At 39.1% G+C, this 22,589-nt stretch overlaps 1 protein-coding gene across 5 annotated transcripts in view; it reads left to right on the forward strand.

Moving 5' to 3' along the window:
* Window positions 1–22,589, forward strand: part of LOC126915514 (lachesin-like) — a 478,988-nt gene that overhangs the window by 8,249 nt on the left and 448,150 nt on the right. For all 5 annotated transcript variants that reach the window (XM_050720255.1, XM_050720257.1, XM_050720252.1 and 2 more), the window contains exon 2: window positions 2,861–2,987. In XM_050720255.1, coding sequence (XP_050576212.1) covers window positions 2,924–2,987 — 64 coding nt within the window. In that variant the 5' untranslated portion in view covers window positions 2,861–2,923. The remainder of the gene's footprint in view (window positions 1–2,860; window positions 2,988–22,589) is intronic.

The following is a 22,589-nucleotide window of genomic DNA, read 5'->3' on the forward strand; positions in this document are numbered from 1 at the left end:
GCTCTCGTAAGCCCGTGGCAAAGCGGAATTTCGGATTTTCGTTGCACACGGTGCGCGACGATATACGTCTATGCACAACCGTTGCATAAAGTAAAAGCGAACCCGGATGAAAGGAGCGGAGAACTTGCGAGAAACGTGTATCTGAAGGGTTGGTTGAGTTGTGTGCAGGTTTCCGAAAGTAGTCGGGACGGATGGAGTGATAGCTTTTCCCTCTCCATTTTCTCTCTTCTGTGACTCTTCCTTTTCTTTTTTTTCACCTGCCTCCCTCTCAATCTCTCCAAATCTTCTGTTTCTCTCCCCCTTCTCTCTGTCTCTTTCCTTTCTCACGTTACCGCACTCATCCCCTCACGCGCTGTTTGTCTTTTTCTAATTCCACGTTTCTATTTTTTCTTCCCTAACATTTCCTCTTTACTCTCCTTTCACCATTGTCGCGCTCCCTCATGCTATTTCTAACTCTTTGTCTCTCCTTGTCCCTCAACCCCTTTGCTCTGTTGTTCTCGTCAAAGAGATCTCTCGACGCGCGTGCGTTTCCAAGTTGTGTTGTGTCGCATCGCGTGTGATTTGAATAAATGGACCGCGTGACGAGAGCCGGGGGTGGACCGGAACCACCCGGGGGACGCACGATGACATCAACCCTGGCCACCACAGACCATTTCGTCGACGATTAACAGCCGAAGATGCGATCAGCACTTCGCTTCCTTTATCATGGATTCATCGTGAAATATCACGCTTTTGTCGCGTCACGAAAGAATTTACTTCTTCAGTTCGTTTTATGTATCCGGTCTTAAACGCGGAATCATATTTGGAAAATTATCTCTAAAATTATTGTAGATACGTAGAATATACTGTAAACGAAACTCTTCAGTCTATGCGATCGTTTGGGAAAGTTATCGCGAAGTCGAGGAAAATATTAGAGGACGTTACATTCTCTTGGAATCAGTACAAGTACGGTATAAGTGTACATATATTTGTAGTTTCTTGCAGTAACTTTTTGCTACCTACTAGTTAACTCTATGATCGTTACACTGAAAAACTTGTTTTTGCTAGTTTCTGCAGGCTTCAGGAATATCCAGTTTCTTGCGATGAAAACATGAGGAGAATACGAACAAGAAAATTCAGACGGAACCTCTTAACGAATGTTGAACGTTTTTTTTTTATTTATTTTCTCTTTAATTGATGCGTTTGATGTTCAGTAAGTACACAAAAAATCCCCTGCAAACTTCACTCGAATAAATCGACTATGAAAAATGTTAGGAGTTTTTTGAACGATCCATTAACTTTCGTATTTGATCTTATCTCAAATAACCTTATACAATTAATTGATATTGATGAAAACGATACGTAGATAATATTTATTAATATAAATAAAAGAGCAGTGATGTAAGGTGTAGGAATCTTCGAAGATATTTGTACTAATTGACTTTACACGTGTCTGCTCAATGTTGAAATCTTGGAATAATCGAAATGCGCGTTTCCAACCATATTCTGAAACTTTATACAGATCGTACGAAATGCCAACTATTAATTACAGATAAACGTGGAACTAAAACGATCCACGTACATATCTTGTATCGAATTAAATTAAGCAGAGTATTTGATCCCGTTTATGGCAAGCAGCAAAGACTTAGCATCAAAGAAACGTTCTTTGATCATAACTTTGAGAATATAACAAAAATCAAATTCTTGATCGAATTGTATCAGGTGTCCAAATACGAATACGTACTCGCACGATTGTGTGTACATGACGTTAAGATTCGAAAGGTAGAAAGAAGAAAGGGAAGAAGAAAGAGGACAGCTCGCATCGAAGATCATCCGCGCATAGCGTGAAAATTCTTAGACAAAGTTTACGACGTCTCTGGTAGTTCTTTTTCTAACGTTTTTTAGTTGCTCTTCTTCGTGCCGCGAATCCCGAAGCGAGCGAAATTCCTCTGAATGGGAACGCCGAGTTAAAGCGTCGAAGCTTTGTCTGTCGTACGCGAAATTTAGGTTTCTGGAGGACCTGTTCCGCTGGATGTTTGTCTTTGCGATTACGTTGTTTGGATTGTCGCTACTTTTCAGAGAAAAGATATCGTTTTATCGATCGTTGCGTGCCATTGTTTTCGCAAAGGTATTAACATAGTGTCTAAAACGATGATCTAAAAATGAATATAAAACTTTAGAGTAATAAAAGAATGTTTATATAAACTTGTGACCTACTTTGCTGCCGAGTGATGGTTATTTCTGTGCCCGTTAAAATTGGTTATTTATGTTCTTTTATACTGACGAGATAATTAACTTCTAAATGTTAAAAGAATTTAAGCTATCGTAAGTAGGTTAAATTGGTTTGATTGTAATTACTTTGAAGTATTTATTTCAGTAGCTCGGTTTATAGAACCAGTATCTCGCAGAATATTTGCTAGTGTATTATATGTTTTGTTTTTATCTCTGAATATTCAATCGCTTACTTCAACACGAAGTATATTTAGAGCTACATTTTCCATTAAGAAAGGCATTGATATAAAAATGTTATTTCCTTTATTTGCTAATTCCTCCCCATATCTCCCGATGTAATTGTCGATAGGTGGAAGAATAAATGCAGATTCAAAGATTAAAGATTAACGAGAGAAGGTAGATTTCAAAGAATCTGACAATCGAGCGTTTTTTCAACCTATAGGCACGAGACCGGAGTTGGATGAAAAATTCCTTTATTATTCATATAAAAAACGTAATTTAACGATGACACACGTACACGCCACGATTTTGCCAAGTTGATATTACTGAAACGGTGGCTCTTACAAAAATTACGAACGCACGAACGAACCTGCAATATCTTAGGACTGCATGTACGTGCTTAATACAATGTGTCTGTTCCTCTTTCCAGCTCTATCCAACGTCCAAGAGGCACGTATTATGTGAGGTGAAACTTGCAACGAGGCAAACGAAGATGTCCGCCATCAGCGTGGCTGCATGGCTGCTCAGCGCCGTTGCATTCGCCGCGATTAATAACGGTGAGTTGCATTATAAAACGCTTATCGCGTGAATTCGTAATTACAATGGCAGGAAGCTGAAGCCCTTAGTCAACCTCCGTGTTACCCGAACTTGCAATATGTTAAGAAATATATTTCTCTTTCTTGCCGAACGTTTAACGAATCATTTCAATCATTTGCAATAGAGGTATGCGAAACATTAAATTCGAAGAGTTTTAGGATTTAAATTTTCGAGATAACGTATCTCTCGACCCTCTAACAATCAAAATTTTTAATTGCTAATTGAAAAACGTGAAACTGATCGTAGTTTCAACACGCGTTGCATGTTATTATTAGTTTTTATTGAGAAAGAACATTTTGCATGCACTCAATTTCTACTGTTAATCAGTTGAGTAAAATACATCCAATTTAAAGTTCATAATTTGCATTGAGTTATTTTATGGAATTTATATTTTATATGGAATAGCAAAACATAACGATAATAATAATAGTAATAATCATAATAACAATAATAATAATAATAATAATAATAGTGCAATACGAAGTGCACACGAAGAGATTTTTTAGTTGTTAACGTTTCTCGCGTTAATGATTTACGATGGGAGTTCTTCATTGTATTTGATTTATAACGCGGCTTGTTTCCCTGTCGTTGTACTTCTATTTCCTCTGCCACCTGTTTGAAAATGTTTCCGGGTAGATTTTAATTGGGGACGAACATGCGAACGATACGTTCCACCGCAACCATTTAAAATCGCAGTTAGACGGTAAAATAGTTAGGGCGGAAGGGAACGTAACGATTCCCCTTATCAAACTACGGTCGATAAAAATCTGTAGAATACTCGAGATCGTATAATGAAATTCTTCACCGGAATTTTCGTTTCATTAATTCGTTTTGCCTTTCCGCTTAATGCACGCGGTCGTATTAACAGATATGTAGTCAGCACGGTCTGAACTATTTCGTTTAAAACGTAATTAAAATAACCGTAAAGGGACCAGGGTCGACCAGTCTAGTAATGTAGTGCGTTCGACGATTCAAAGTTCCCTCTTGCCTTAAAGTCATTCACATTCAACTTAGATTCAAGAATAGCTCTTTCAAGTTGTTAACGAAGTTTCCAATTCTTTTGCCTTTCTTGCGTCCGTTTCGGTTAAAACCGAGCGAAAGAACGTTGACATTTCGAATGCAAGGTGGCAATTAGCGATAACATTGTTATAGTTGGAAAGTGATTTTCGAGGTGGAAAAACGCCCTGTTCGCATACCATAGCGTTTGGCTACCGTCGGGGTAATAGCGCTAATACTCGATAAGTTAGCGACAACCGAATTATAGCGCGCGAACGTTCGTGTTTTATCAAACAATACATTTCGTAATTAAACATTTTCTCTATTCGCCGGAGCACTTTTCGGACTCGATAAATAATCTAACTTCATTTTCTCCGGATGGCTGATTAAGTCACAGTTACAGCGGAAAATTATGTGATCTACGCTCTGATCCGCTGTGCGACTCTTATCATCTTTATTCTCGACGAACAGTCACGAAGATCGGGAACAATCTACAATTCAAATATTCGAGCTTGACCCAGAACAAACGAACGCCTTCCTTTCTTGTACCGTCTCTGTACTCTATACTCCGTTTTCGTGATTCGATACCAGCCGGAATAATTTCCTTGATGGAACGTCTACTTTTTCATCCCTTCGCCCTTTTACGGGCATTCCGACCAAAGGATTTGCGTTAGAATTTCGTGTACTTGCATACGCGATGTCTCGTTGCACCCTCGTAGAGGGTGCGTATGGCTTACAGTAATCTCCGAATCAAAATGTACTCGTCCGACGATACACGTTTACACGCGTTTCAGAGTGAACTTGTTTGGTTAGAAATGTAAACGTATCAAAGCGAGGATATACATTTTGTATGTTCGTGAGTATCTGGACACTTTTGACGATTTGTACCGAATTATAGAAATTAATGACGAATTGATAATCAAAAGGACTCGCTCCTTTTTTAAATGAAATTATGAGACTGTAGATCTAAATCACTGGTTACAAAACGGAGATAATATATTTTGCTGTTTACTAAGATATATATGTAGTATATGGGGTGGAAAATCAAGAATAAAATTGCGTATTCTTCCGTTTCGTTTTGAACCACAGAATCTCGCTGACTCCAATTTATACCGTAAATTACTTATACGTTATATCTGTACTATTACATACATGTAGTATCTAAATGGGTCTTTAGAGAAAAAGACAAGTAATGATGTTTTGATTTAATAAATAATATTCAAAACAACGAAATGATTACAATGCTGTCGTACGTCTTATTCTCATACCCGGCTTTCCGATTCACACTCTCCGGCTTCTCAACTAACACTGTCTTTAGCATCCCTTTGTCTTTTCCCGCCCTATCACGCACGTGTTCCGAAAACGCCCGTGGCCAGGGTCACGCAGGGCTTTTCCACGAAACTACTCACTTGAAAGAACCGACGACACCTTGAGGTACCCGACGATGCCGTGGCTCTCGCGACATTGTTTATGGTTCGGCCGATATATTAGGCCTTTTGCCCACGATACTACATACATTCGGTATATAAGTATTCGGTATATACTATCGCTGTTTTTTGATATCGAAATTTTTTCTACCAATTTAAAAGACCTTTTGTACTCAACACACAGACTTTGTTACATAACAAAATAATTCTATGAGATTTAACAATCGTAACTGGTAACTTTATCCATTTTTTACATGAAATTTTAGTTTCGAATATACAGCTGTTGCTTTATTATTTCTGGTTCTGAAATATTTAACAAGTTGCAGTACGCGAATGAATTTTTAAAGAGCGGGCTTCTACAGACTATTATTTTTTAGTTTATTTCTATTACGTTGTCAAAAAAATAGTAGGGAAGTCCAAAATGTTATTTTTTGTGGTAAATATAGTTCTTTATACAGGATGTTCGGCTACTGTTTCAGCACAAGGGGTGATTCTTGAAACTTGTTTTTTAATTACCGATAATTAAAAATCGGCAAAAATATTTCTGCACACGAACAAACCTCCTTACACGAACGAAAGGAGGTTAGTCTAAGCAGCGAGGCGCACAGTGATCCTTAAACCGAATGAATTACAGCTTATCTCGTACAAGATATTCAGAAACATAAACGAGCCGGCGCGACGTTTTCCAAAAGAAATGGTCGAACATTAATTGAAGAAAAGATTGAACATTATCTTACTCATGGAAATCCATAAGAGCATATCGAAAACCGCCATTACAATTTTGGAGTAGAGGGGATTAATGTTTCATTTAATTCTTTGCTTCGATAATTCAAAAATAAAAATGCATTTTGTCAATGTTCATAAAAGGTAGATGTAGATATGAACACCTAGTCCGGATTGCAGCCAATTAGCTCATATTACTTGCCTTATAATTAATAATTATACCAGATACATAGTTCATTGCTTTGTTGTATAATGATACAATTAGTAATTATATATCAAATAATAATGAATGCACGGTTCTCACCGCGAGGAGATGTGGCGAGCAGAGATCCACCCTATCCGCGACCCATCTACCCTCCTTTTACGGGAAGAAATCCAAAATTTATTCATTGTCAAATAAATGTCCCTTTTGATGTGTGTTTGCACACATGATTACAAATAAGTATGAAATAAAAGAATGATTTCATAGTCAAGTCAGAAAAGTATCATGGTACACAATGGGCCTATGATGGACTTGACATATTCAAGATATATCCAACGGTGTCCAACGGTGTCCCACGTTGCAGTCCAGTCTAGATCATTCAAAATTCTTTTGGCGGCTTTTGGAGATCCAAACTGGACTGGTGCGCAGTTCTTAGCTTGGTATCGTTTTCCAAAAATTAATCACTTGATTAATCTTTGGAAAACGATGCCAATTACCAGGTCTCACCACGAGGAGGTGACTACGCAAGAGACCCGCCCATGGGTTATTTAACATTACACATTGTTCTCGACATTCAACCTATTGGCAGAATGCCGAGTTCTGACTCTACTTGACCATGGGCCTGCGTAAGGAAATAGTTGTTTCGTACCCTAACTGCGAAACACATATCTCCAACGCAGCACTTACATGAATCTTTACAAACGTAGAACAAAACATACATAACGCGACATCTATCTCCCACACAACGATTACATAGATCCGTACAAATATTGTACAATAATTGGCATCCCTATTTGCAGCATTCGGTATCAAAGACACATTTATCTAACTTGGAACGAATGAAAGAAAATGAAGCTAACGAACGAACTGACAAACTTAAGCGACGTACCCCCGTGCACCGGATAACCCGAAGGATTAGCGGAAAGCCCAAGTATTGACCATATCTTGATTCCTGTTTCGCCGTTCGAAACTTATACGAGTCGCGGTCGATGGCGCCGACCGATGATGCCAGTGATCCGCTGGTGATCCAGCCGTGGATCCAGCACATTGGCCGGCAACTTAACACACTCCAACTGAACATGTGGAATCCGGGGAGGGGCCGCTGAACAGGATTACGAAGGCAGAGGCCTCAACTGAACAGTGGGGCCCACCCCTGTGGAGGGGCCGCTGAACAGGATTACGAAGGCATGATCTTCAACTGAACAGTGGGGCCCACCCCCGCGGGTCCGAACAGGATTACGGAGGACGTGAAATTACAGGTCCCTGCCCGAGTACCGAAGTACCAATCGGACAGGAGTGCAGATCCACGACTGAATCCCCAACAGATTCGCAAGCATCAGCGGCGCGACGACAACTCCCGCGATCCGGTGCGAACGTCGAGCAGTTGTCGAGCAGTCACCAAGACTGAGGTGTGCTTGGGCCGCCTTACGAATCCAAAAAGTTGTCCAGTGCACGTTGACCCGCACGTACCCGGAATACGCACGAGCGAGTACGTCACGCGACAGTTTGAAACAACTGAGCGATCGCGAACCGACAAATCGCGGGTACAATTTTTCGTTCCAAGATGGATAAGTATCGTTGTACAGAATGAGCTAACAATGCACTTAACATAGGTATCTATCTTACGATTAATTAAGGCTAAAAAGCACGCATTCCACGGCGTCCCCCGCTGTCCCGCGGTGTCCAACGTTGTCCAACGTCGTCCAACGTTGTCCAACGGTGTCCCACGTTGCAGTCCAGTCTAGATCATCCAAAATTCATTTGGCGGCTTTTGGAGATCCAAACTGGACTGGTGCGTAGTTCTTAGCTTGGTATCGTTTTCCAAAAATTAATCACTTGATTAATCCTTGGAAAACGATGCCAATTACCAGGTCTCACCACGGGGAGGTGACTACGCAAGAGACCCGCCCATGGGTTATTTAACATTACACATTGTTCTCGACATTCAACCTATTGGCAGAATGCCGAGTTCTGACTCTACTTGACCATGGGCCTGCGTAAGGAAATAGTTGTTTCGTACCCTAACTGCGAAACACATATCTCCAACGCAGCACTTACATGAATCTTTACAAACGTAGAACAAAACATACATAACGCGACATCTATCTCCCACACAACGATTACATAGATCCGTACAAATATTGTACAATAATTGGCATCCCTATTTGCAGCATTCGGTATCAAAGACACATTTATCTAACTTGGAACGAATGAAAGAAAATGAAGCTAACGAACGAACTGACAAACTTAAGCGACGTACCCCCGTGCACCGGATAACCCGAAGGATTAGCGGAAAGCCCAAGTATTGACCATAACTTGATTCCTGTTTCGCCGTTCGAAACTTATACGAGTCGCGGTCGATGGCGCCGACCGATGATGCCAGTGATCCGCTGGTGATCCAGCCGTGGATCCAGCACATAGGCCGGCAACTTAACACACTCCAACTGAACATGTGGAATCCGGGGAGGGGCCGCTGAACAGGATTACGAAGGCAGAGGCCTCAACTGAACAGTGGGGCCCACCCCTGTGGAGGGGCCGCTGAACAGGATTACGAAGGCATGATCTTCAACTGAACAGTGGGGCCCACCCCCGCGGGTCCGAACAGGATTACGGAGGACGTGAAATTACAGGTCCCTGCCCGAGTACCGAAGTACCAATCGGACAGGAGTGCAGATCCACGACTGAATCCCCAACAGATTCGCAAGCATCAGCGGCGCGACGACAACTCCCGCGATCCGGTGCGAACGTCGAGCAGTTGTCGAGCAGTCACCAAGACTGAGGTGTGCTTGGGCCGCCTTACGAATCCAAAAAGTTGTCCAGTGCACGTTGACCCGCACGTACCCGGAATACGCACGAGCGAGTACGTCACGCGACAGTTTGAAACAACTGAGCGATCGCGAACCGACAAATCGCGGGTACAATTTTTCGTTCCAAGATGGATAAGTATCGTTGTACAGAATGAGCTAACAATGCACTTAACATAGGTATCTATCTTACGATTAATTAAGGCTAAAAAGCACGCATTCCACGGCGTCCCCCGCTGTCCCGCGGTGTCCAACGTTGTCCAACGTCGTCCAACGTTGTCCAACGGTGTCCCACGTTGCAGTCCAGTCTAGATCATCCAAAATTCATTTGGCGGCTTTTGGAGATCCAAACTGGACTGGTGCGTAGTTCTTAGCTTGGTATCGTTTTCCAAAAATTAATCACTTGATTAATCCTTGGAAAACGATGCCAATTACCAGGTCTCACCACGGGGAGGTGACTACGCAAGAGACCCGCCCATGGGTTATTTAACATTACACATTGTTCTCGACATTCAACCTATTGGCAGAATGCCGAGTTCTGACTCTACTTGACCATGGGCCTGCGTAAGGAAATAGTTGTTTCGTACCCTAACTGCGAAACACATATCTCCAACGCAGCACTTACATGAATCTTTACAAACGTAGAACAAAACATACATAACGCGACATCTATCTCCCACACAACGATTACATAGATCCGTACAAATATTGTACAATAATTGGCATCCCTATTTGCAGCATTCGGTATCAAAGACACATTTATCTAACTTGGAACGAATGAAAGAAAATGAAGCTAACGAACGAACTGACAAACTTAAGCGACGTACCCCCGTGCACCGGATAACCCGAAGGATTAGCGGAAAGCCCAAGTATTGACCATAACTTGATTCCTGTTTCGCCGTTCGAAACTTATACGAGTCGCGGTCGATGGCGCCGACCGATGATGCCAGTGATCCGCTGGTGATCCAGCCGTGGATCCAGCACATAGGCCGGCAACTTAACACACTCCAACTGAACATGTGGAATCCGGGGAGGGGCCGCTGAACAGGATTACGAAGGCAGAGGCCTCAACTGAACAGTGGGGCCCACCCCTGTGGAGGGGCCGCTGAACAGGATTACGAAGGCATGATCTTCAACTGAACAGTGGGGCCCACCCCCGCGGGTCCGAACAGGATTACGGAGGACGTGAAATTACAGGTCCCTGCCCGAGTACCGAAGTACCAATCGGACAGGAGTGCAGATCCACGACTGAATCCCCAACAGATTCGCAAGCATCAGCGGCGCGACGACAACTCCCGCGATCCGGTGCGAACGTCGAGCAGTTGTCGAGCAGTCACCAAGACTGAGGTGTGCTTGGGCCGCCTTACGAATCCAAAAAGTTGTCCAGTGCACGTTGACCCGCACGTACCCGGAATACGCACGAGCGAGTACGTCACGCGACAGTTTGAAACAACTGAGCGATCGCGAACCGACAAATCGCGGGTACAATTTTTCGTTCCAAGATGGATAAGTATCGTTGTACAGAATGAGCTAACAATGCACTTAACATAGGTATCTATCTTACGATTAATTAAGGCTAAAAAGCACGCATTCCACGGCGTCCCCCGCTGTCCCGCGGTGTCCAACGTTGTCCAACGTCGTCCAACGTTGTCCAACGGTGTCCCACGTTGCAGTCCAGTCTAGATCATCCAAAATTCATTTGGCGGCTTTTGGAGATCCAAACTGGACTGGTGCGTAGTTCTTAGCTTGGTATCGTTTTCCAAAAATTAATCACTTGATTAATCCTTGGAAAACGATGCCAATTACCAGGTCTCACCACGGGGAGGTGACTACGCAAGAGACCCGCCCATGGGTTATTTAACATTACACATTGTTCTCGACATTCAACCTATTGGCAGAATGCCGAGTTCTGACTCTACTTGACCATGGGCCTGCGTAAGGAAATAGTTGTTTCGTACCCTAACTGCGAAACACATATCTCCAACGCAGCACTTACATGAATCTTTACAAACGTAGAACAAAACATACATAACGCGACATCTATATCCCACATAACGATTACATAGATCCGTACAAATATTGTACAATAATTGGCATCCCTATTTGCAGCATTCGGTATCAAAGACACATTTATCTAACTTGGAACGAATGAAAGAAAATGAAGCTAACGAACGAACTGACAAACTTAAGCGACGTACCCCCGTGCACCGGATAACCCGAAGGATTAGCGGAAAGCCCAAGTATTGACCATATCTTGATTCCTGTTTCGCCGTTCGAAACTTATACGAGTCGCGGTCGATGGCGCCGACCGATGATGCCAGTGATCCGCTGGTGATCCAGCCGTGGATCCAGCACATAGGCCGGCAACTTAACACACTCCAACTGAACATGTGGAATCCGGGGAGGGGCCGCTGAACAGGATTACGAAGGCAGAGGCCTCAACTGAACAGTGGGGCCCACCCCTGTGGAGGGGCCGCTGAACAGGATTACGAAGGCATGATCTTCAACTGAACAGTGGGGCCCACCCCCGCGGGTCCGAACAGGATTACGGAGGACGTGAAATTACAGGTCCCTGCCCGAGTACCGAAGTACCAATCGGAGAGGAGTGCAGATCCACGACTGAATCCCCAACAGATTCGCAAGCATCAGCGGCGCGACGACAACTCCCGCGATCCGGTGCGAACGTCGAGCAGTCGTCGAGCAGTCACCAAGACTGGGGTGTGCTTGGGCCGCCTTTCGAATCCAAAAAGTTGTCCAGTGCACGTTGACCCGCACGTACCCGGAATACGCACGAGCGAGTACGTCACGCGACAGTTTGAAACAACTGAGCGATCGCGAACCGACAAATCGCGGGTACAATTTTTCGTTCCAAGATGGATAAGTATCGTTGTACAGAATGAGCTAACAATGCACTTAACATAGGTATCTATCTTACGATTAATTAAGGCTAAAAAGCACGCATTTCACGGCGTCCCCCGCTGTCCCGCGGTGTCCAACGGTGTGTTCGACGTTGTCCCACGGTGTCCAACGTTGTCCAACGTTGTCCAACGTCGTCCAACGTCGTCCAACGGTGTCCAACGGTGTCCAACGTCGTCCAACGTCGTCCAACGGTGTCCAACGTCGTCCAACGTCGTCCAACGGTGTCCAACGTCGTCCAACGTCGTCCAACGGTGTCCAACGGTGTCCAACGGTGTCCAACGTCGTCCAACGGTGTCCAACGTCGTCCAACGGTGTCCAACGTCGTCCAACGTCGTCCAACGTCGTCCAACGGTGTCCAACGTCGTCCAACGGTGTCCAACGTCGTCCAACGGTGTCCAACGGTGTCCAACGGTGTCCAGCGGTGTCCAACGGTGTCCAACGGTGTCCAACGGTGTCCAACGTCGTCCAACGTTGTCCAACGTCGTCCAACGTCGTCCAACGTCGTCCAACGTCGTCCAACGTTGTCCAACGATGTCCACCGACGTCCAACGGTGTCCAACGATGTCCAACGATGTCCAACGATGTCCAACGGTGTCCAACGATGTCCAACGGTGTCCCACGGTGTCCCACGTTGCAGTCCAGTACAGATCGTCCAAAATTCTTTTGGCGGCATTTGGTGATCCACACTGGACCAATGGTGTCCCACGTTGCAGTCCAGTGTAGATCATCCAAAATTCTTTTCGCGGCATTTGGAGATCCACACTGAACCAATGGTGTCCCACGTTGCAGTCCAGTGTAGATCATCCAAAATTCTTTTCGCGGCTTTTGGAGATCCACACTGAACCAATGGTATCCCACGGTGTCCCACGTTGCAGTCCAGTCCAGATCATCCAAAATTCTTTTCGCGGCATTTGGAGATCCACACTGAACCAATGGTGTCCCACGTTGCAGTCCAGTGTAGATCATCCAAAATTCTTTTCGCGGCTTTTGGAGATCCATACTGGACCTGCGGACGTCCGCATTGCAGCCCGGTATAGATCATCCAAAATTCTTTTCGCGGCATTTGGAGATCCACACTGAACCAATGGTATCCCACGGTGTCCCACGTTGCAGTCCAGTCCAGATCATCCAAAATTCTTTTCGCGGCATTTGGAGATCCACACTGAACCATTGGTGTCCCACGTTGCAGTCCAGTGTAGATCATCCAAAATTCTTTTCGCGGCATTTGGAGATCCACACTGAACCAATGGTGTCCCACGTTGCAGTCCAGTGTAGATCATCCAAAATTCTTTTCGCGGCATTTGGAGATCCACACTGAACCAATGGTATCCCACGGTGTCCCACGTTGCAGTCCAGTCCAGATCATCCAAAATTCTTTTCGCGTTTTTTGGTGATCTACACTGGACCAACGGTGTTCTACGGTTTCCAGCGGCGTCCCACGGTGTCCAACGGCGTCCCACGGTGTCTAATGTCGTCCCACGTTGCAGTCCAGTTTAGATTATCCAAAATTCTCTTCGTGGCTTTTCGTAATCCAAAGTGGACTGTATTAGCGTGAATCTGAGCTTGGTATCGAATTATTGTGCAATGTTTGTACTTATCGATGTAGTCGTTTTCTAAAAATTAATCAACTGATTAATCTGCGAGTACAATTACATCGATCAGTACAAACATTGTACAATAATTCGCAACCGTACTGGCAACATTCGGTATCAATGATACATATGTCTAACTTGGAACCACAGAAAGGAAATGAAAGTACTAACACTGTATATACAATTTAGAGTCTTGCAAAAGAGACATACGACTCGTTGTACTAAACTTATGAAGATATCGAAAAGTTATATACTCCAACGTGACCGCAATATGCCTCTTTTAAAAATGGGAAACGGGAAGAAGCCTGAACAATCAGACGATGGAAGAAAAATCATTTGGGCATCTAGCATACATATTTAATATGCTATGAAATGTTCATATATGTAACTGAAACGTATTTTCTGTAAATTGATAAATCTGAAACAAACTCATTTACTGGATTTGGTATATGGAAGAAACAGACATCTTTAAAACGAGAACATTTTATGAAACACTTTATGAAAAATAAACTATTAATAATGGTCAATTATAGATCAAATTACTATTGATTAAATTTTAGCAAATATAGAGAATCGTGTGTATCTTTTAATCGAAACTAGGGTTACGTTGGAAACAAGAATTTTAAGTAATTGAATTTAAACTGAATTAAAAATGGAAAAGTTCATTTGGAATAACTAAGATGAGAGAAACCCCGGTTATTATAAAATCACTTGCTTTATCTTTTAACTTTTAACAGTATCTGTTATTTTCTACAACGACATAGTGATTTGCAACATTATAAACCGAAAGGTATGTGCATAAGTCATTTTTTGCAGAATTTTTGCTACAAACGTGACGATGTCTTTGTTTCGTGACGAAACTTTTGTTTCATGCAAATGAAATTCGAATATTTATAAAATTCTACATTACTGTTAAAATATTGAAGTGAAAATATCGCGGTCGAAAAAATTCTAAAAGTTATGGTTCTAAGAACGAACAATCACCAGCACTAATTCCAATTGCAATGAATTAAATTTTAAAAAATGTTTCAAGCCTTCATAGCAACATTAAGATATTTCATTATAATACTTTGTTGCGCATGAAATCGCTCACAATTTCATACATGTAAATATATATATATATATTATACATTCGTAATAAAGTTCTGTATTTTAGCAGTCATGGTAACGTTAACGCTGACAAAGGAATATGTCTTATAGCAGTATTTTCAGTAATAAACGTAGTAATAAGGGGCGCATTAATAAGGGGCGCTGAAAAAGAAACAAAGCAGTAGCCAGAAGGGCTACTAAAATTCAATCGTCTTCCACTCTATATAAACCCGATCAACACGTCGAGAGTGGAACTGAATATTCTTGTTTCGCAACACTAATTTACTACTAATATTTATGAAGCAGAAAATTCTCAAAATCAAACGCGACGAGTGCTTCATTATATCTGCAATATCAATTAATCTACCATTAAAAAAAAAAAAAAAAAAGAAAAATCTGAAAATTCCCGATATCTGATACGCAACGCTAATAAGTATAAATCTACGCACTCGTATTTAAGCAATACGCAACACTAATAGCGAGAGATCGCAGTGCAACCATTTAGGAGATTGCAGATGAACGATCACACTTGTACAGCTTTTTAGGCTGTACGTGTGATCCAGGAGCAGTGTCCGACAAATGCAGTCGGAGGGTTTGGGCAGTTTGTGAACGCAACTCTACTTAACAAAACGCGATCATTCATTATCGCAACGCTAACAGGAAAAATAAGTAGAACTCGCGATGAAACAATGTCGCAACGCTAATTCTTAAAGTGAATTTAATGAAAATTACTATTTACTATTTGAAAAAGCTACTTTAAATATCCTAGTATTCGTACTAAAACAGAAAAACAGAAAAAATTCTAAAAATTGCAAAAGACAATCGCGATATCGTAATTCGCAACTCTAAAACAAACGCGATTATCATTTTATCGCAACTCTAATTCAAACCGTAATCATTCTCTCGTCACACTAATGAAAAGTAGAAATACTATTTCGTAACTCTAATACAACCCGTAATTAACTTGTCGCAACACTAATAAGAAAAATCGCGATTTGCCCAATGGGACGATGGACCGATATATACATCGGCCAAAAAAACAAAGACTACTACTACTACTACTACAAATACTAAAAGCGAGCATAGTGACAAAGTAGTAACGATAATGACTTCCCATGCTCCGGATGACCCGGAGGATGGGGAGCCATTAGTAGTTGCCCTCTTGAGTGACAGTTTGTCGGGCCTCTTCGGCTTATAGCCTCTTCCTTCTTCGGGCGCAATGCCCGCTGTAACTTAAATCTAAGCTCGAGACTTCTAAATCGCAAACAAAAAAAAAAAACTTATAAAGTTAAAATAAAAATATAAACCGCGGAAGCTGATTGAAGTGCACATGGACTGACCAACGATCACAGCAGTGATCGTTGCCCACTCGCACGTGCGTGCTCGAGCAATAAACGTTCGTTTCGAGCCCATTCGCGACCGCGACCGCGAAATTCGAAAAATCGAAAGGCAAAACCAGAGACGAGAGCATGCTCTACTCGTGCCAGTTTCACCGTCGATTTTTCAAATAAATTTCCAGAAACAGGTTGGTCACGCGAAAACGCGCCTACCCGACCAGAGACTGTGCCAACCTGCCCGGTCCTACCTACTTATAATTAACAGACATACCAGAAAGTATGCTACCTATCCTACCTAGCGCTATATTTAAAAATGGCAAAACAGGCACACCAACACACTCACTCCACGGTTCTCACACAAACGCCCGGGCGCAAAGGTCCTACACTAGAGAGGACGTCCCGGGACGCCTCCGACACCCGAGCTTAACATATCATGCACACTCTAAGGTACGTACCTTTTTCCTGAAATCGACTGACGAAGGCTAGTGACCATTGCGTAATACGTGATAAAACACGTCTGAGGAAATTATATTTTTAAAATAGATATAAGTAAACTTGGAATTATAATTGCGATTGATAGCAATATTAAGAGTATGAGTACACTTAGTCACGTGGATGATATTATCAGAAATTCTAATTGTATCGAGACGTAAATTGAATCGATATATGTCTCGACGTTTTTAATATTTGAAGTTTTAAGGAATGAGAAAAAGCGACGCAATTCCACGACCTAACAACACACACACATAATGTGGAAAATACGTCGTGCACGATACACTAACGCATGGTCAGTCGCTGAGAAATTATTACATTACTTAATTCTAGGTCATCGTGCCCAATGTCTTTCTCCCATTCAAGTAGCACCTGGGCACGTGAATGAGATCCTGACAATGGGCACGGAAAGGGTTAAACCTGAAAATCCTGATCTAAAAAGATGATTAGTTTGTGTAATTCTTATTTAACGGACTAACTAATTGATTTTATATTTTACTACTTTGTATCTGATTAAATCTACTTCATTAATTTAATAGTAATTAAGTAATTCTATTTTATTAATTTAATAAATTAGAACAAAATTTTAATATTACAAAAAAGGTAGCGTCAATTGAAAAAGACTGAGACTCGATCAAATGGAATAATTGACTCTAAATATATTACTAAGAAAGAAATAATCTCAGGCGATCTCTTTATCAAAGCATATACTCGAAAGTGAAGTGCTCAAAATTATTGCTTTGATTAAAAAATCTGCCTGTCGCGAAGTGTCTTCTTGCACGTAAAATTTCACACATTCTTGTACGGGAAAGAATGAATTTTAACTGATATTTTAAAGTGAAATAAACGAACGTGACTTAATATTGTCACGTTTAATTCATTGCTTAAGATCAAGTATATGTATGTTATATAGGTATATTCGTGTAGATATTTGCCATTTGCAAATATTCATATGGAATATTAATATGCATATTTATAAATAACACGAATATATTCTCAAGTGTGTATGTTTAACCTAATTATTAAAAAACTAACGATTATAATCGCGATGTGCAAGAAGACCTATCCTAATCTAATAAATTTGAAAAAATGAGTGTTACTACTCACGGGTATAAAAAATACCCGCGGTCACTATGCTCGCAAAAAATTCTACGTAATACAACCAGTCACCCGTGTCGATTCGGACCTTTCATCCTACGACATGATTGAGTGATTGGAGGAACAAAAATGCATGCGACTCACCGTTCGATGCGGAGAAGCAGAGGACGTTACCGTGGATGCTGCGCTATCCCAACGAATATCACCAGGGAGACTAACATCAGGCAGGAACCGTTGAAAGGCCATTGGTAGAAATGGATGTTGTGAAAAATCTGTTACAAAACAAAACAGGGTAAGTGATTGCTGACTATTCGAAAAGTTAGAGATAATGAAAAATGAAGGTTTATTAACTTTAGTAACTTTAGTAATAATGAAGATTGAAATTCTAATAAGCTTTGATAAGTATAAAAATTGAAACTCTAATATGAAAGTTTAAAATCTAAAAATTAAGAATCTAATGATTTCTGAAATATGTTAGTCATTTGTTTCATAATTCGGTATCAAAGAAAAATATACAGAATAGACATAATTGAAATACGATATGTAAAAATACTTACATTCTTGGCTTTTAAGCCACTGTTAGAACATTCCGAAAGAAGTTGATGCAGTGGTATGTCTATAACAAAACATAAGATATAATTAATATCGTTATTACATAATAGCAAACTTGAAACTTTAGCAATAATAAAGACTAAACTCTAATAAATATGTAAATTGGAACTCTGATATAAAAATATTAAGACTTTTAGACTTTATTTCAATCATTTTTATTTTATAATTAACAATATTTCAAACAAAATGTAATAAATAGAACAAATTAAAATACAATATATAAAACTACTTACATTCTTGAGCTCCTGGAGAGGCTTTATCCTCTTGAGGGAGGCACTGACTCTAATACCGAAAACGAATATTCAACAAAATAAATATATAAAAAAAGAAAAATAAAAGACTACGTTACCGCGACCGCTTAAATTATGACCGGCGAACAAGAACTCTAATATTGCGTACAAATTTGATTGATAAAATTTTATTACTTTCGCGTATGATTATTCGATCGAATTTAATCAAAATTACCGTGATTTTAAAATATTGAAAAGAAACTATTGCGTAGCAAACACTGACTCTACAACCGCATTGCGCGCGGTCACAAATATTCCCTGAAAATAAAGCAGTTTAGGGGCGGGGGTGGAGGGTGGAAAAGAAGTTAAATGTCGTTTCGACAATTTTCTTCTTTTTCCTATCGAACGTTTATTTAGAAAATACTGCTATTTCTTTACACTTAAAAATTATTATTAAGAAATTGGAACAAGTATGAAAATACAAGTTAAAAATTTTAAGATATTTCTCGATAGCGAACAAATGCTTACGAATACCTTAAATGCAATGCAATCGTTTGCAAGAATTATACTGTTCGCAATTAGAATATATACTGTGAATTTTCGTTATTAGAATACGAAATATACATTCCACTAATACACTATAATCGCGTGTTACAAATATTGGAAAATATTTGCAAGAATTCAAAATTCGCCACTAAATATATTTAAAGAATACTTGACAAACACACGCGAAACCTTGTTTCGAGGTATTTAAATTTAACTGTTACTAAGTTGCAAGTTTGTGACGTTGACTGTAGCAAATTCACATAATATAACAAAAGAAATTGAATTCCATAACGAACAAACAAATTCCGAATAAACAGACAAAAGAATCAGTGGAAAAGAAGAATCGATTTTTTAATTTCGTTCCAAGTCAGATAAGTATCATTGTACAGAATGGGCGCAGAATGGATTTGGGAGTCAAGACATATCCCACGGTGTCCAACGGTGTCCAACGGTGTCCAACGGTGTCCAACGGTGTCCAACGGTGTCCAACGGTGTCCAACGGTGTCCAACGGTGTCCAACGATGCCCATCGGTGTCCAACGATGTCCATCGGTGTCCAACGATGTCCATCGGTGTCCAACGATGTCCATCGGTGTCCAACGATGTCCATCGGTGTCCAACGATGTCCATCGGTGTTCAACGATGTCCATCGGTGTCCAACGATGTCCATCGGTGTCCAACGATGTCCAACGGTGTCCAACGGTGTCCAACGGTGTCCAACGGTGCAGTCCAGTCTAGATCATCCAAAATTCTTTTCGCGGCTTTTGGTTGACCCAAACTGGACTGGTGCGTAGTTCTTAGCTTGGTATCGTTTTCCAAAAATTAATCACTTGATTAATCTTTGGAAAACGATGCCAATTACCAGGTCTCACCACGAGGAGGTGACTACGCAAGAGACCCGCCCATGGGTTATTTAACATTACACATTGATCTCCAAAAATAATTTTCTAATATTCAGAATAGTACTTCATGTATCATTATTTGGAAAACGATAGCAATTACCGGGAGTCACCACGGAGAGGTAACTATGCTCGTCCCCCATTTAGGTAAAGAGTTTTTAAGCATCGGGAGGTGAAAACGTAAAATTATTTTAAAACAGCGAAGTTGCGTATATTGAAATTTATTAATTACAATAGATACAGTATATGGCTCCATAAAATCATATTTGAACATTGAACTTATCATCGAAGAAACCAAATCACGCGACTTACCAATTGCAGCACGCATAAATGAATGATGAGATCTCGTTGCCTTCGATTAAATTGTACTTGTTTCTTCTATTCCATGAATACGGAGTTGACTCCTTGTCTTTGAATAGACACGAAGAATTACATTCCATCCATAGACGCTTAACAGTTACACTTTGCATTGCCACTGATTTTATACAAATTAATGGTTTAATTGGTATAAATTAATGGTTTAAATGCTATAAATAAATGCTTTGAATGTTGTTAATTAATAGTCTAATGTTATAAATTAGTGGATTAATTATTATACATTAATGGCACAATTGTTATTAAGTAGTGGTTTAAAAGTTATTAATTGATGGTTTGTTTGTTATAAATTATTGGCTTAAATGTTTGTTAATTAATTGTTTAATTGTTATAAGTTAGTGGCTTAAATGTTGTTAATTATTGGTTGGTTTGTTATAAATTACTGGTTCAAATGTTGTTAATTAATTGTTTGATTATTATAAATTAATGGTTTAATTGTTATAAATTATTGGCTTAAATGTTATTAATTAATAGTTTCAATGTTATAAGTTAATGGCTGAAATGTTGTTAATTAATGGCTTCTTTGTTATAAATTAATTATTTGAATGTTATAAATTAATAGTTTAAATATTATAAATTAATGGCTTAAATATTATGAATTAATGTCTTAAATATTTGTTAATTAATTCTTTAATTGTTATAAATTAATGTCTTGAATGTTGTTAATTAATGATTTAATTGTTATAAATTAATTATTTAAATGTTATAACTTAGTAGCTTAAATGTCATAAAATAGTGGCTTTAATGTGTTAATCAATAGTTTAAATGTTGTCAATTGATAGTTTAAATGTTATAAATTAATGGTTTAAATGTTATAAATTAATGGCTTAAATGTTGTTAATTAATAGTTTAAATGTTATTAATTAATAGTTTAAATGTTGATAATTAATAGATTAAATGTTATCAATTAATAGCTTAAATGTTGTTAATTAATAGTTTAAATGTTATTAATTAATAGTTTAAATGTTGATAATTAATAGATTAAATGTTATCAATTAATAGCTTAAATGTTATAAATTAATTATTTAAATGTTATAAATTAATAGTTTAAATGTTATAAATTAATGGCTTAAATGTTGTTAATTAATAGTTTAAATGTTGTTAATTAATAGTTTAAATGTTGTTAATTAATAGTTTAAATGTTGTTAATTAATAGTTTAAATGTTATAAATTAATGGTTTAAATGTTATAAATTAATGGCTTAAATGTTGTTAATTAATAGTTTAAATGTTATTAATTAATAGTTTAAATGTTGATAATTAATAGATTAAATGTTATCAATTAATAGCTTAAATGTTGTTAATTAATAGTTTGAATGTTGTTAATTAATAGTTTAAATGTTGTTAATTAATAGTTTAAATGTTGTTAATTAATAGTTTAAATGTTGTTAATTAATAGTTTAAATGTTATTAATTAATAGTTTAAATGTTATATATTATTTGTTTTAATGTTATAAGTTAATAGTTTGTGCTATAATTTAATGGTTTAAAAGTTGTTTACCAATAGTTTAGATGTTGTTAATTACTAGTTTAAATGTTGTCAGTTGACAATTTAATTCCTAACGGTTCTCTTCCGATCTTCGCGGTGTGGAATCTCACACACAAATAAGCTCGCGCGCGAGTCGTGCATTCTTTATATACCGAATGGCATGTACCTGACAAAGTCACGGAAGGTGAATGTAACGAAAGCAACTGTTTGCTGGTATCATAAAAGGCGGTTTTCCATTAAAACACAATCAAATTTAATAATTTTTTAATCTTGATTGCAAATTGACGCCTTCAACAACTTTTTATAATAACCATTTTTATAATTATAATAGTTTTTGCGAGCTAAAACTAAATTCACACTTCTGTGATATTAGTTTCTGATTTAGAACTTTGTTAATTTATATTGAATGCCAGTTTATTATAGAAATAATTGTACTATTATAGTCAAACTGTTATAAATTTAGTGCATAATTATTTTTAATTAATGGGGGTGTATTGTTATAAATTAGAAAGTGTAATTGTTAAAAATTAATGGAGTAATTGTTTTAATAATAAATTGTTATAAATGAATAACGTAATTATCTTAAATTATTAGTTAAATTGTCATAAATTAAAAGTTTAACCGTGAGGAATTAATAGATCAAATGTTGTAAATTAATAGTTTGAATGTTATAAATTAATGATTTTGATTTTATAAATGAATAGTTTAAATGTTGCAGATTAATAGCGCAAATG

Source organism: Bombus affinis, chromosome 4 (assembly GCF_024516045.1).
Source record: "Bombus affinis isolate iyBomAffi1 chromosome 4, iyBomAffi1.2, whole genome shotgun sequence".
NCBI classification, from domain to species: Eukaryota; Metazoa; Arthropoda; class Insecta; order Hymenoptera; family Apidae; genus Bombus; species Bombus affinis.